Source organism: Sceloporus occidentalis, unplaced genomic scaffold, assembly GCF_023333645.1.
Source record: "Sceloporus occidentalis isolate IW3139 unplaced genomic scaffold, rSceOcc1.0.p SCAF_3, whole genome shotgun sequence".
NCBI lineage: Eukaryota > Metazoa > Chordata > Lepidosauria > Squamata > Phrynosomatidae > Sceloporus > Sceloporus occidentalis.
In genome coordinates this window covers 23,932,249-23,948,893 of record NW_028316983.1, presented here as the reverse complement: position 1 = coordinate 23,948,893, position 16,645 = coordinate 23,932,249, and the positions used below count along the sequence as shown (strand labels likewise).

Here is a 16,645-nt window from a genome sequence, read left to right as displayed (position 1 = left end):
CTCAACACCTTCTTTGCCTCAGTCTTCTCAGAAAAGGCAAAGGGTGCTCAACCTGAGGATAATGGAGCAGAGGACAGAATAGGGGAATTTCAGCACAGAATAAGTAAAGAGATAGTAGAGGAACACCTTGTTAATCTAAATGAATTTAAGTCTCTGGGACCAGATGAACTCCATCCAAGGGTATTAAAAGAACTGGCAAATGTAATATCGCGCCATTGGCAATAATCTTTGAAAACTCCTGGAGAACAGGAGAAATCCCAGCAGACTGGAGGAGGGCAAACGTTGTCCCCATCTTCAAAAAGGGGAAAAAAGACGATCCCAACAATTATCGTCCAGTTAGTCTGACATCAATACCAGGAAAGATTCTAGAGCAGATAATTAAACAAAGAGTCTGTGAACATCTAGATGGCAATTCCATAATCACAAAAAGTCAACATGGGTTTCAGAGAAACAAGTCATGCCAGACAAATCTAATCTCTTTCTTTGATAAAATTACCAGCTTGGTAGATGAAGGGAATGCTGTGGATATAGTAGATCTTGATTTCAGTAAGGCCTTTGACAAGGGTTCCCATGACATTCTTGCAAACAAGCTTGTAAAATGTGGGCTAGACAAGGCAACTGTTACATGGATTTGTAACTGGTTGACTGGCCGAACCCAAAGGGTGCTCAACAATGGCTCCTTTTCATCCTGGAGAGAAGTAACCAGTGGGGTCCCACAGGGCTCTGTCCTGGGCCCAGTGCTATTCAACATCTTTATCAATGACCTGGATGACAGAATTGGGAGCATACTCATCAAATTTGCAGATGACACCAAATTAGGAGGAACAGCTAATACCCCAGAGGACAGGACCAAGATTCAAAATGACCTGAATAGACTAGAAAGCTGGGCCACAGCTAACAAAATGAAATTCAGCATGGAGAAATGTAAGGTATTGCACTTAGGGCGGAAAAATAAAATGCACAGATATAGGATGGGTGACACCTGGCTGACTGAAAATACATGTGAAAGGGATCTAGGAGTCCAAGTAGACCACAAGTTGAACATGAGTCAACAGTGTGATGCGGCATCTAAAAAGGCCAATGCAATTTTAGGCTGCATCAATAAAAGTATAGTGTCTAGATCAAGAGAAGTAATAGTGCCACTGTATTCTGCTTTGGTCAGGCCCCACCTAGAATACAGTGTCCAGTTCTGGGCGCCACAATTCAGAAAGGACATTGAGAAACTGGAGCGTGTCCAAAGGAGGGCGACAAAAATGGTGAAGGGTCTGGAAACCATGTCCTATGAGGAACGACTTAGGGAGCTGGGGATGTTTAGCCTGGAGAAAAGAAGGTTAAGAGGTGATATGATAGCGCTGTTTAAATATTTGAAGGGATGTCATATTGAGGAGGGAGCAAGCTTGTTTTCTTCTGCTCCAGAGAACAGAACCCGGAACAATGGATGCAAGCTCCAGGAAAAGAGATTCCACCTCAACATTAGGAGGAACTTCCTGACAGTAAGGGCTGTTCGACAGTGGAATGCACTCCCTCGGAGGGTGATAGAGTCTCCTTCCTTGGAGGTCTTTAAACAGAGGCTGGATGGCCATCTGTCAGGGATGCTTTGATTTGGATTTCCTGCATGGCAGGGGGTTGGACTGGATGGCCCTAGTGGTGTCTTCCAACTCTATGATTCTATGATTCTAAAACCATCTCTGAGTATTCCTTGCCCAAGAAAAGTCTGTAGGGTTATGGGATCACCATGCATCAGGCAACGTGAAGGAACATATGCACACACCCACCCTTTTGCATGGTTAGGAAATACAGAGTGCTGAGTGGAGTAACTGGCTACATATTACACTGATGTAGTGGCTGTCTTATTAACGATGTGGCCAGGTTCAAGATCTTGCTGCTGAGATATACAAGTCTTAAACTTGCAACAGTGTTATCTGACACATCACATCTCCTTCCATGATACAAATCTGTGCTATCATGCTTGTAAAACTGTGTCATATACATTATCTTTTGTCATACTATGGAATTATAAGACTTTGATAGCACTTTGACTGACATGGCTCCATCCTATGGAATCCAGAGTCTTGTAGTTTCTTGAGGTATTTAGAATTTTCTGCCAGAGAATTTTAATGCCTTATTAAACAGGGTTCCACAGTGTGTAACTGTAGCAGTTAAAATGGTATCAAAGTGCTATAATTATGCAGAGTGAAAGAGACCTCAGAAGGCACTGTGTGTCATGCTTCAGATGCCTGTTAAAGAATGGTCTTATTACTCACACCTCACCTGACTCCCTGGGTTGTCCAGTTTGTGAAATGTTATGCTTTATGTTTTTATTCCATTATGATTTGTTTATTCTAAAGCCTTGAATTCTCCATGTCTATTTGAGTTTCTTGACTTCTACTGTAAACTACTTCAAGATATATTTTTCAGATCATGGTTAGCAAATTATAGATGAATTTAGTAAGAAGTAACTCCCTTATTTTGTGTTGGAAAAATGCCAGTCCCCTGGTCACCTGAGACTAAAAACATATATGAGATTGGACCTGGTTTCCCTCTCCTCCCATCAGCATTGCATAAATGGCCAGGGTATGGAGGGATAGGCTACCTAACTTTCTGTGAATTAGTAACATATTCTGGACATCTGGACATCTGCCTTAAGAATAAAGTACTAATAAAAGACTTCTAAATAAATATAGGAAAACCAAGCCTACTCAGTCCCTATCCAGCAGCCCCCATCATATATGCACATATGTGCATGTGTACAACCCCACCCAGCCACAATGAACATTTAAGTTATTTTTTTCTTTAAATAACCTTGGAGAATGCTTCTTACAGGTTTCTTACAAGTTTCAGAAGAAATTTCTAATGTGGCACCTTTGGGGGAGATGGGGTGATGTGAGGTGTGCTTAAAAGCCCCAGTGCAAATGAGAAAAATGTGGTACATCTCTCAATGGGAGCCAATCCCCAAGAAATTACAAAGCAGGGTGGCAACATTTGAATGAATCAGAATTTTAGAGGTCAGTCTTTACTGCTCTATAATTGCATGTGAATGAAATGTGCGGCATTCTTATTAGTCATCACCATTGTTTGAACTTGTGAGCTGCATACCTACTGAAAACAATGAGTCCATGGTAAAGGTTTTTTTTAAGGTCAGGTATGATTCAGGTCAGAAATCAAAGCATCCTTGTGGCTATTCATAGCAGGCTACACAGAATGTCAGAAAGGAAATGGTCAACATGACCAACTTTAAAGAGACACATGTATGGTCATTCACAAGAGAGTTCAGCAACTGATTGCCCTTAGCCCAAACTTGGCTCTCTGGTCAAGTTAGCAGGAACCAAAGTAAAGAAGAGATAAATGGAACAGCACTGCAGTGGAAGTAGCTAGGTAACAATCTGTGGGGGAAGGGAAGCCTTTTTCCAAAGTAACATGTCTTGATGAGAAGGACATCATACCTCACATGGTTTATTATAACCAACAGATGTTTATTGTTGCTTCTGAGTTGAGCACAGACACATATATTAGATATATTATATTTTAAATAATTGCAGGCCACTGAGGAAGACAACAGTTGTCGAAACGCATCTGGCCTCTAGTGTTTTATATCATTTTATGTTTTGATTTATTTTACACTTATATAATTCTTAGTCGGGTATTGTTACCCTTTTAGACACCTTTACTGGCTTTTTTGTTCCAGGGTCTAAATTTTCTGACCTTGAATTTGGACATTTTATTCGTTCTTTATTACTGCTCATTTTTCAGTGGGGTATTTATACCCTTTTAGAAATTTTACTGGCTTTTCTATTTGAGGGTGCAATTTATCCCTTATTTCTTCATAGGTGTGTTTTGGTAATTGGAGGTGGGTTACATTTTATTTGGATATATTTTACATACATAAATATTTTCTTTGGTAGAACCCTTCAGTTTGGTTTTGTGTCCATACATCCACATGTCATTTGAAGATTGTACATTACATCTCTAATGTAAAAACAACCAAACAAACAATAACTTAATTTTACATTGTACTTCTACACTTTACAGTACAACACAATGAAAGCTTCTTCCCTTTTGGTGTTGCAACAGTAGGTAACATTGCACAAACTGACTATTATTTTGCTGCACTTATCTCAAGACTGTCCTTTGACATGATTCCATGCCTCTGGTTCAACTTTCTAGTTCTGATGAATATTTTTGCTTTCTGACTCAATTAGCATTTATAAATATTCTCTGAGTATTCCCCAGCTTATTTTTAATGAAATACTTGCTCAGTGTTACATCAGGAGATGAAGGTAAAACATTATACTATATAATTTATACCGTTTTACAGGAATGATCTTACTGACCCATTTTTTTCAGGGTTACTTGTGTGTGTCATGAAAATAAGCTTGGGTGGATCTCAATACCTACATATGTTATTTCACCTGTGCTCCATTATCATAAGCTCCTCTGGGCAATAAGCAATAAAGGCAGAGCTTAACCTATTTGGACAGTGTTCTCTCACAAGGGGAGAAAAGGAGCTGCTTGTACTATGGACAAGTGAGGGAAGGACAGCTTTGGTCAGGATTTGCTAATGGTGTTTGGAGAAGTAACTCCTTCATGACATCCTTCACTCCATAACTTTTCTACCTTCCTCTAGTGATATGCGAAATCTACCTTTGAAGAAAACTAGCAGTAGGACTAGTTGTGTGTACTGGGTTGTTAGACAGCTAACTGGTAGGTGATAGGGGAGAACAGCAGAGCACAGCATTCTTCCAGAAAGGTTTGCTGAAGCTATGACATATAATGCTAGTTTATCCAACCACCTCATACCCCCTTTCTTGATTGACTTGATCTAATAAAAGAGTTTTCTTAGGTCCAAAACACACTCTGCAGTAATAATCCAGTTTGAGTCCACTTTAAATGCTATGGCTGAGTGCGAGGAAATCCTGGGAATTGTAGTTTATTGTGGCACCATAACTTGCTGACACAGAAAGCTAAATGTCTCACAAAGAGGGCAGTTAAAGCAGTTTCGAACTGAATTATTTCTTCAGTGTGTTCTGGACCTTACTTTCCATTGAAGAGATTTATATTGGTCTTATAGCAAATAAAATGTTTTCTTGCTTTATTTTTTTTTTCATGCTGGCCCTGGTTGAATAACCATTTTTTTAAGAACCAGTACTATAAGACAGGGTTGTTGTTGTTGTTTTATCAGCCATCTTAAGAGAAATAATGCAAAGAATGGCATACCTGGTGTTTTCTCTGTGAATACAACCTTAGATTCTGCAGTAAAATTCTGGCCAGTTAGGATCATCTGTTGCCCCCCATATACAAGGCAGCTGTCAACATCTTGCCTCTCAACCATCGGGAGTTCATGAGCAGAGCGCTGGGCTGTGGGCAAAATACATATAAGAGTGAAATTGAATCTCTTTTTCTTTTTCAACTTGGAAATTTCAGAACTACCCACAGGTTCTATTTTGTCACTATTGCCATCCCCTTACCGCCAAAGAAACTTCTCTGTGAGGCTAAATTTAGGGCTGAAAAAGAAGGAGGAGGAAAAATAAACATATACTCAAAGCACTTTTATTTGGAAATAGTCAGAAGTTGGATCCAGCAGTTCAGCTGTGCTGGCCTTACTCCTTGTCCCTGACAAAGGAGAATTCGGCTGAATGAGCTGGAATTAGCCTGTGCCTGTTTCCAAGTCAATGGCCAAATATTCAAGTACTAGTACACTACAATCCTGGAACCTTGACTATGCCACCTGCAGAGTGGATGACTCCAAATTCCTCTAAACAAAACCAAAGCAAATTTCATACCAAGCTGAAATATGAAGACTTTTAAAACAGCTGGGGTGAATGAAGAAACTCAATCTGCATTAGTTTGCCCTCTACTGTATATTGTGCACATGTTTTTATGTTTGTAAATACTTGTATGCATCAGTGTACTGTAATTTAAAACATCTGTATGTTCTGGTATAAAAATCTATATATCTGATCACAGAGTCACCTAATTATCTACTGGGATCAGAACAAAGACTGCAGTAAGTTTTTGAACTCAACCTGTCAGTTACTTTGGGAACCTCCTAAACAAACATTTCAGAATTCTGTATTTCATTATTATTTTAATAAATGCTCTGGAAAATCCATTTATGAACCAACTTTGGCCCAAATTGATATTTGGCTGTCATCCTGAACATCGTTGTGCGAGTTTGGAACTGACTGACAAGTTTTGACTTCTTTAGGAAAATTGCTCTTTTGGGTCCATTTTACAAGGAACTTGGGTGTGAAACAAATTTTGAGGACTGTATGTGTGTTAACACTCAAACCATTGTTTGATTCAACTCATGAGTGAAATCATCAGCATCAGCCCAGGCAGTGCTGAGTCAATTTCCTAGTCTCCCTCTAAAACTGAAGTAGACTCCTTCACAATATTTTTGGAATCAAAATGAGCCCACCCACAACAATCCAAGGGATTAATCATTCCTAGAGGAACACTGAGGTAGGCAGAAGAATGTGACCATAAAAACTCTTCACCAAAGCAGAACAACTTTTCCACCCTCCCCAAATGCTGCTACTTGAGGATGGTGCATTTATATTACAGCCTCAGTCTGGTCCCTTAACTGTTATCTTTCCCTCTGGCCTGTTGGAGGTGTTCCTCCTCTGCATGTGTCCCCATCTCCTTTCCTTATTGACTGTCCTCCAGGCCTCATAATGTAGAGTGTTAGGCTTGCCAGTGAGTAGAAAGGGAAGAAGATGCATGCTTCACTCCATGGTTTATATACTGTAGGTGCACAAGTGTGGTAGGAACTGGGGCCACTGCACTTGGAGAGAGAAAAGGATACTACTGCTCATTCAGAAGATATATCAATAAAGAGGGCAGAAAAAATGTATGCGTGCACATATACACTTCTTTTAGGGCGCCACTTCTCTAACTATACAGTCTGACTGACCTCTACTTAAAAATCTCTGCCAAGTACATATTCTGAAGGTGAAAGGGTGAGCAACAAAATGTTGAAAACCAATCCAGTTTTCTGTTGTTTTCAAAACCAAATAATGCTTGGGCTGGGAGGAACAGCCTCACAGAGAGATTAAGGGCAAAATAGGGACACTATGTATTGTGGGGAAAGGGAAGGACAGGGGAAGGGATATGTGAAAGAAAGGTTAATTTGGCTGAGAGCTAAGCTATGGTGTGTATGCATCCATGCACATGCATCCATGTTAATTATCATCCAGTTAATCTGACATCAATACCAGGAAAGATTCTAGAGCAGATTGTTAAACAGAGAGTCTGTGAACATCTAGAAAGCAATGCCATAACCACAAAAAGTCAACACAGGTTTCAGAGAAACAAGTCATGCCAGACAAATCTAATCTCTTATCAATGACCTGGATGACAGAATTGGGAGCATTCTTATTAAATTTGCAGATGACACCAAATTAGGAGGAATAGCTAATACTCCAGAGGACAGGATCAAAATTCAAAATGACCTGAATAGACTAGAAAGCTGGGCCAAAGCTAACAAAATGAAATTCAACATGGAGAAATGTAAGGTACTGCATTAGGGCAGAAAAATAAAATGTACACATATAGGATGGGGGACACCTGGCTGAATGAGACTACATGTGAAAGGGATCTAGGAGTCCAAGTAGACCACAAGTTGAACATGAGTGAACAGTGTGATGCGGCAGCTAAAAAGGCCAATGCAATTTTAGGCTGCATCAATAAAAGTATAGTGTCTAGATCAGGGGTAGGCAACCTGCGGCCCACAGGCTGGATGCGGCCCGGCGAGGCCTTGGGACCGGCCCCAGCCTGGTCCTGCTGCCAATTGCCGCCGGGGCCTTTGGCCTCTCGCGCAGGGGCAATTGTCTATAGAAGCCTCAGAAGCATGCATTTATGTTAACATTTTTTAAAAAATCAGCAAATTTTTTCGCATGCCCTCCACTTTTTTTTAAAAAGTGTCCACCATTTGAAAATTTTGTCCTACATTTGTCCCGGTTTATTTATTTATTTAATTTTTTTTAAAAAAATATTTAATTATTTTTTGGCTTCGGCCCCCCAGTTGTCTGAGGGACAGCAACCCGGCCCCCGGCTCAAAAAGGTTGCCTACCCCTGGTCTAGATCAAGAGAAGTAATAGTGCCACTGTATTCTGCTTTGGTCAGGCCCCATCTGGAATACTGTGTCCAGTTCTGGGCACCACAATTTAAAAAGGATGTTGAGAAACTGGAGCGTGTCCAAAGGAGGGCGACTAAAATGGTGAAGGGTCTGGAAACCATGCCATATGAGGAACAACTTAGGGAGCTGGGTATGTTTAGCCTGGAGAAAAGAAGATTAAGAGGTGATATGATAGCCCTGTTTAAATATTTGAAGGGATGTCATATTGAGGAGGGAGGAAGCTTGTTTTCTGCTGCTCCAGAGACTAGGACCCGGAGCAATGGATGCAAGCTCCAGGAAAAGAGATTCCACCTCAACATTAGGAGGAACTTCCTGACAGTAAGGGCTATTTGACAGTGGAACAGACTCAATGCTTTGATTTAGATTTCCTGCATGGCAGGGGGTTGGACTGGATGGCCCTTGTGGTCTCTTCCAACTCTATGATTCTATGTGCCTGCACATGTTGTATGAACCATGCCAGCTTGAGAAAATGGGAAATATACCTTCCTGCAGTGAATCTGAAATATCCCTATCACTACATAAAAAAAGAATACAGTGATTCTCCCTTATCTGAAATACTTGTGACCAGAAGTGTTTTGGATTTTAGATATTTATTTATTTACTTATTTTGTTTTCCCATTTAGAAAAATCAAAACTTTAGCTCTCTAGAAGTACTCAAGGATTAGGTGATACAAGCTTTTTGTAAATGACAACAATAACAACAACAACAAAGGCCTGGAATGGGGGGAAATCAACGAAGGTGCAAAAATTCTCACAATCTCAATGAATGCAAGAAAAAAAATTGAAATTATTAATTTTTGCAGGCAAAGATGAAAATCTAAAAAATTACAGCACCACTTTCACAGACGTAAAAGAATTAATAAAGAAGCAAAAGGGTTATTAAAGACCTAAGTTATCTAGACCAGTCTTTTGCCCTAAAACACAATGCCTTGCAAATAATGTCCAATTCCATACTGTAGAGATTGCTACCCAGTCTTATTGCCCAACTTCCTTTGCAGTTAGGAGGTTTTCCTAGTATGTATCTTTAAACCACCATCCTGTCATTGGATCTCCATTGCTTATTGTCTGACCTTCAGCAATGGAAAATAGTTGTCTGCCTCCTGATTCAGTCTAGAGAAGAGGTTTCATCTCTTCACCTTAACAACCATCCTCCTTCTAACAGACACAGAACTCATACTAGGAAAACCATGGTTCCGTCAAAAGGCATAAAGAGATTCATTTCATAAAAGAATGCACAGAGCACTTTAGAAGCTCATAGCATATGTCCATATCACCTTACCCTCTTGTCGTCAGAAGCAGTATAAGGCATGAGATCTGAATTTTAAATATATATATATATATATATATATATATATATAATATCTGCCACAACTATAACAGCTGGAAAGGATAAACTCCTTTTCTTTTACTCCTCCAGATGTGTCTCAAGGGCAACTTTTAAAGTTAAGAGCTTTGGCATTCAGAACCTGAATTCAGACTCCTCCACACTCATCCCATCCCTGCAATGAAGATCTCTAGAGAACCCTCTTCAACAGTTTAAACATCTTTCTCTGCTAACCCTTGTGCTTTGTGGATGGAGAGAAGAGATTTATCTTGAAGGGTGATGAACCTTTCCCCAGTCAGCCAATTTGCACAGGTGCTCTGCTTGTGACTGGGTGCTTCCTTCTTCCTGTTTGGATTGAAAAATGATCACAATATATGGACTTTGCCATGACTTTCAGAGTACACTACCATAGAGTCTGTATTTCACAGATTCAGAATGGCATGTTAAAGTATGATTAATAACTGTACAGCTATACCTGTGAAAGTTCAATTTCGGCACACTTTATGTTAAAGTAGAACTAGCTTGCCAAACCATGGCCAGGAATTGTACAGTAGATGATGAACACGGGGTTTCTGGTAATAAACATTAGTTTGCTTTCAGCAGATAACAGAATTTTATTCATTATGCCCATCAAGATGGCCTGAATGTTGTCTTTCTCTATTTGGTGTGACACAAAATAATTTATTTCAGAAATTTCAGCCAAATCAATAATGATAGAAGCTAAAATGTTACCCAAATAGTTTTTTTTTAGTACTGAGATTTATTACATATTTACTGATATGGTATTTAATTTTAGTGCTTTATGTGGTTGTATTAACACCATTGTGAAGTCTGTTGAATGGATCAATACATTTTAATTCAAAACCAAGAGGTATTCCCCCAATGGATCAGAATGCAGTTAACCCTTAGCCTGTGTGCCCTTCCAGGTTTTACAAAGCATACAAAAATCCATATTTCAGAAGTAATGTGTATGCATATTTTAGGGGGAAATTTGTACAAATATACTTATTTTGAGGAAAATGCAAACGAAAAAATAACTGAAAACAGGTTGGAATAGAACACACGTGAAACTAACACAGAGTAAAAACAGACTGATGGGCCTTCCCTACTAGCAAAATTAATGCTATACAGTTTGAAAATTAACTTTTAACCACTCATGCTGAAATTAAATATTCAGGGTTGAAGATAAAAAGATGGAGAAAGATGGGGAGGATTGGGGGGAGGGGTGTTTTTGTGGCTGCTAGGGGTCAAAACATCAGTCGTGAGCAAATGCAAATGGGAAACCACTCAGTCAGGAGCTTTCCCAGCAGATAATGATCACCAATTAGCAGACACTAATTCTCTTTTGCATTAGCCTCCCAGCCTGAGGCCTGCCATCAGAAACAGAACAATACACATGCAAATCATTCCTGCATTCCCAGGCGCACACAGTACACACACACACACATTTTCCAGGCAAGCATTCTCTGAAGATGCCAGCCACAGATGCTGGCGAAACATCAGGAAAAAACTCTTCTAAAACATGGCCACATAGCCCGAAAAACCCACAAAAAACTATGGATGCCAGCCATGAAAGCCTTTGACTTCACATAGGTCAAAACATTGTTTTTAAAAACATGTCAGATTTTATTTCAGCAAAATCCTTTCCTCTGAAATGTACAAAAATGTTCTCTAGGGGGCGTGGAGGACATTTCCATCACATCTAAAATCCCCCTGGACCTAAGAGATCAAAATGAAAATTTGCAATTTTTTTCCAAGAAAAATATTTTACCCCCAAATGTCCTCTGGGTGCTCAGGAAGCCCCAAAAACATGTACCTATGTTCCCTAGAGAGGGTGTGTGTGTAGGGTGGGTGCAGCCCTCCAAGATTTCCTAGAAGTTGCCCATCACTGTTTCAACAGGATATACCAGAGACATACCTAGGATAGCCTAACAAAAAGTACACATTCTATCAAAGGTTCTACCACTTAGTTCTATATATCCTACTCCAGCCATATCCATTCTGGTATTCTATAGATGTTTTGGGCTATATAACTCTAGTCTTCCCAGCTAGTGTGACCATTAACTGTTCTGTCTGGAGATGAATGGGATTGTAGTCCAACACATCTGGAGGGTATCAGGTTAGAAAATACTGTCCAGCTGATCTGTGTCTGCCAGAACAATCCTATTGCACTTCTATTCAGCCTTGCTGCATTTCAAGAAAACAGTAATACCAATGCTTGAATCTAAAAATAAAAGAAAGCCTTCCAAAATTTAGACTTTGAATGTTTCTTTAAAAAAAAAAAGCTACTTGAACACCAAATACATATATGTTGGGCTTCAGAAAACATGTTGACTGTTTATCAGTTCTCAGTTGCAGCTTTCCAAGAGCCATCCATTTTCTGATCTTTTTTTTTAAATCACTTTTAAATATGTACTTTTCAGAGTGAAGTTCAATGCTTATCACAATTAATCACACACAATTTTATTTTATTTTATTTTAAAACAAATATTAGAGCACTCACTCTTTATTATTCTCACATCTGGACTACACGGCTGCAGTAGTATATATTAAGATTACTTTCACAGAAGTTGCTTATTTCTTCCACATGGTTTATATGATTAATCATACTTTGTAAATAGACAAGGTCCTGATGAGTGCATAACTGGATTTACCACTAGCAGATTTATAGTTCTGAAAACCCTAGAGTAAATGATATCCAGCAAAAAAATAAATTATCTACAGCCTTTAAGGGAAAATAAGCTTGAATACTGCCTTTGAAATAATTTGTGCTGAGCAGAATTTTGAGACTGGACATTTCTGAAGGAATTTTGATGCAGCTTGATGAAAGCACTTTGACAGATACATTACATTGTACAGAATTTAGTTGAACTCAGGGTGCACAACTGCCTGGGCTTGTGGCACTGCATTAGTCCTTTGTGATGCTCTGGAGAACTGCATGCACCCTTGGGAGGCAAATCTATAAAAAGGGACATTTTTCCTGTCTTCTCTCTCTCTTTTTCTTTCTCTTTCTTACTCCCATTCTGGTGCTGGTTGCATGCATGAGCTCAAGGAAGGACTGATCCAATAGTGTTAGTTAGACTAGCAGCTTCCCTAGCCATGAGAGTCTTGAGAACAGGACGTATGCTTCTGTGTAAGTGGCAAGAGAAAATTTAGTTAGAGGAGTCAGGATTGTTTTGTAATGCTCTGTAACTGGCTGTTGTTTGCAAAGGTCTTTTACAATGTTAGGGTTATGGAGTTGAGACTGCCATGGTCGCCTTAGTCGATGACCTCCGTCTGGCCACCGACAGAGGTAATATAACTCTGTTGGTGCTCTTGGACATCTCAGCGGCCTTCGATACCATCGACCATGGTATCCTTCTGGAATGCCTGGGAGAACTGGGTATCGGAGGCACTGCGCTCCAGTGGTTCCGGTCCTATCTCTCGGGAAGGTTCCAGATGGTGAGGCTGGGGGACAGCTGCTCTCATAGAAGAGAGCTTACATCGGGCGTCCCTCAGGGCGCTATTCTGTCCCCCATGCTATTTAACATTTACATGAAGCCGCTGGGAGAGATCATCCGGAGCCATGGGGCGCGGTGTTATCAGTACGCTAATGACACCCAGATCTATCTCTCCATGTCTCCGACTGATACAGTGACTAAGGATGACATCTCTCCTCTTGATGCCTGCCTGGGGGCAGTAATGGGCTGGATGAGGAAAAACAAACTCAGACTGAATCCAGAGAAAACAGAGGTACTCATGATAGGTGCTCCGAATCCGGACAGGGAAATTTGCCATCCTGTCCTGTACGGGGTTAAACTTCCCCTAAAGGACACAGTTTGTAGTTTGGGAGTACTCCTGGATCCATCTCTACAGTTATCATCTCAAGTAGATGCGATGGTCAGGAGTGCTTGGTATCAGCTTCGGCTGATACGCCAGCTACGTCCCTGTCTGGAGCGAAAGGACCTAGAAAATGTAGTACATGCACTGGTAACCTCTCGCTTGGACTTCTGTAACGCACTCTACATGGGGCTACCTTTGTATCAGGTTCGGAAGCTTCAGCTGATTCAAAATGCTGCAGCCAGATTGATTACGGGGATAACTAGATCAGATCATATAACACCCGTATTAAAATCTCTCCACTGGCTGCCAATTCGCTTCCGGTCCCAGTACAAAGTGTTGGTTATTACCTTTAAAGCCCTAAATGGCTTGGGCCCTGGTTACTTGAGGGAACACCTCTCCCTACATAATCCACCCCACACTCTCAGAACAACAGGTAAATTATTACTCGAATACTCTAAAGTGAGGTTGGCGACTACCCATCAAAGAGCTTATATGGCTGTAGCGCCTACGCTCTGGAATGCTCTTCCAGAAGAGATCCGCCTCAGTGGTACAGTGGAAGCCTTTAAAAAGGCATTGAAAACCTACCTCTTCCAACAAGCTTATCCTCCCAATTCCTTGTAATAAAGTATCCCCCAAACTGTTTGATTAAGTATTATATATATTTTATGTTTTTAAATATTGCTGAATTCATGTTTTTAGATAATATATTGGATTGGAATTTGTATTACTGTTTTTAACGTGCCTGTATTGTAATATGACATTGGTCATTATTTATACGCTGTACACCGCTTTGATCTACAAGGAAAAGCGGTATATAAATAAACAATTTATTATTATTATTATTATTATTATTATTAGATGTAACCTGTTTTTATGACTCTGCAACCTCTTCAGCTAATTCCCTGGAGAGGCTCGCCAAGTCGCCTCGATTGCATTTTGTCGAGAGGCGGGATATAAATAATTTTTTTATTACTATTATTATTAAGTTGTATAATCACTTATTAGAATGCTGTAATCCTTCTTATTAAAATGAAGACTTTCCTCTTATAAACAATTTTTTCCATCCTTGTCCACATGCTGCCCACTCAATGAACATCTGAGAAAGAAAGGGAAAGGCTCTGGGAAATGTCAGTCTTGGAAACGAGACAAAACAGACCCCTTGACAACATCCATCCCTCTTTGCCAACTTGGGATAATAAAATAAAACTTTCATTTATACCCCGCTTTTTTGTAATAAAACAATCAAAGCAGCTTACTTAGTCAAAACATCCAACATACAATACTTAGTACATATTGGCTTGCTCCGTGCGGGAGCCGTAGCAGTCACACTGCGCGGCTCCCACGCGGAGCAAAAAAGAAGCTCCAAAATGGAGCTTCTTTCCGCGGCGCACTGATGACGTTGCGAAGCGCCAAGGGCGCATTCGTGACGTCATTAGCGCCGTGCGACGTTCGGACGCTCCGCGTCCAATACGTCAATATGGCGCCGGCCATGTAGAAGGGCCGGCGCCATATTGTACGGACACAGTCCGTATTAGATCCAGGGGCGTCTAGAAGAGACGCCCCTTTTTTAAAATGCCGGTGTGTAACTGGCCATAATATTACAATATCCCCCCCTAAAAAGAATTAAACAGGTTACAATTAAAATTAATCTTTAATAAATAGTTGGTGCTTCTGGGGATGCCCAGAATCAGGGAATGGTGAAGGATGCAGTCACTCAGGAACTACTCAAGGTAGGGACCCTGTCCTCCACTCAAGGGTGGGTGCAGGGAGTAGATTAAAGAATCTAATGGCGTATTGTTAGATCTTGCTTTGCTACAGAAGGCCCAAGATATCCTCAGTGATGCAGAACAAAGGGTTGAAGACTGTACTGGACATCCCCATTCTGATCCAGCTCCCACTGTCACCTTGCCCTTAAGCACCAACTATTTATTAAACAAACATTAGCTACACAATGCTAAAGTATGAGATAAAAGTTTAGTTTGGTTTGGTCCTCAGAGTTACTGGAGTGCTTCCCTTTTTTCAACTGATACTGGAATACAGTGGTAATTTAATGTAAATACAGGTTAAGTATCTCTTACCTAAAATTCTGAAATCTGAAATACTCCAAAATTGTCCACAGGGGTGGCTGAGATTGTGACACCTTTGCTTTCTGATGGTTCAATGTACATAAACTTTATTTTATGCACAATATTATTTAAAATATTGGGTATAAAATTACCTTCAAACTATGTGTATAAAGCAGGGGTAGGCAACCGTTTTGAGACGGGGGCCGGGTTGCTATCCCTCAGACAACTGGGGGGCCGAAGCCAAAAAATAAATAATTAAATAATTTTTTAAAAAATTAAATAAATAAATAAACTGGGACAAATGTAGGACAACATTTTCAAATGGACACTTTTTAAAAAAAAATTGCTGATTTTTTTAAAAAATGTTAATATAAATGCATGTTTCTGAGGCGTCTATAGACAATTGCCCCCCTTGCCCCTGCGCGCGAGAGGCCAAAGGCCCTGGTGGCAATTGGCGGCAGGACCAGGCTGGGGCCGGTCCCAAGGCCTCGCCGGGCCGCATCCGGGCCGCGGGCCACAGGTTGCCTACCCCTGGTATAAAATATATATAAAATGTAAACGAATTTCCTATTTCTAGTTGGGTCACAACTCCAAGATATCTCATTATGTATATGCAAATATTCCAAAATCTGAAATCCCAAACAATTCTGGTCTTAAGCATTTCAGATAAGGGAGACTCAGCCTGTAATGGTCAAACTCTCCTATACAGCATTCCTACTGCATGGATGTGGGAGGTTTTCTTGGGGGAAGGAGGAGTTACTGCTGTTTGTTTTTATACTTCACATCCCACTGATTTCATCCACAAGGTTCTATAAACGACCCCTGCATCTGGGTATAATTAGTTATATTTAACAAAGGGAAGTCTGTCTTAAAAGGCATTTTTTTAAAAAAAACAACATTAATGAAATCCCAGCCCTGCATCAACTTGTTTCCAGATTGCTAACTGCAATTAAATGCCATCTAAACCTTAATAGTTTGTTTTATTTTATTTTATTTTAAAAAGAGGGAAGGGCTGGAGCCCAGTGGGAAACCACACACTTTAGGGAGGACACTCCTCTGAAAATCTAAAGGCCTGCTGCCAGTTGATGTAGAGCACATTAAGCTAGACAGATGATTGACCTGACTAAGTACAATGTTGCTTCCTATATTCCTAATATCACCACCACATTTACCAATGGACCTCAATGGAACATCAAAAGGGGGAAGTTCCAGAATGGAGGCTGAGGTGATGTGGAGTTTCCTTTTGCACTTTTACATGAAGATAGCATACTAATGCTCAGGAGCTTTCACACGATT

General features: G+C 40.2%; 1 protein-coding gene across 1 annotated transcript in view; it reads right to left on the bottom strand.

Moving 5' to 3' along the window:
- Positions 1 to 16,645, bottom strand: part of NFATC2 (nuclear factor of activated T cells 2) — a 161,514-nt gene that overhangs the window by 85,326 nt on the left and 59,543 nt on the right. Inside the window, exon 6 of the mRNA XM_089518501.1 lies at positions 5,215 to 5,355. Coding sequence (XP_089374627.1) covers positions 5,215 to 5,355 — 141 coding nt within the window. The remainder of the gene's footprint in view (positions 1 to 5,214; positions 5,356 to 16,645) is intronic.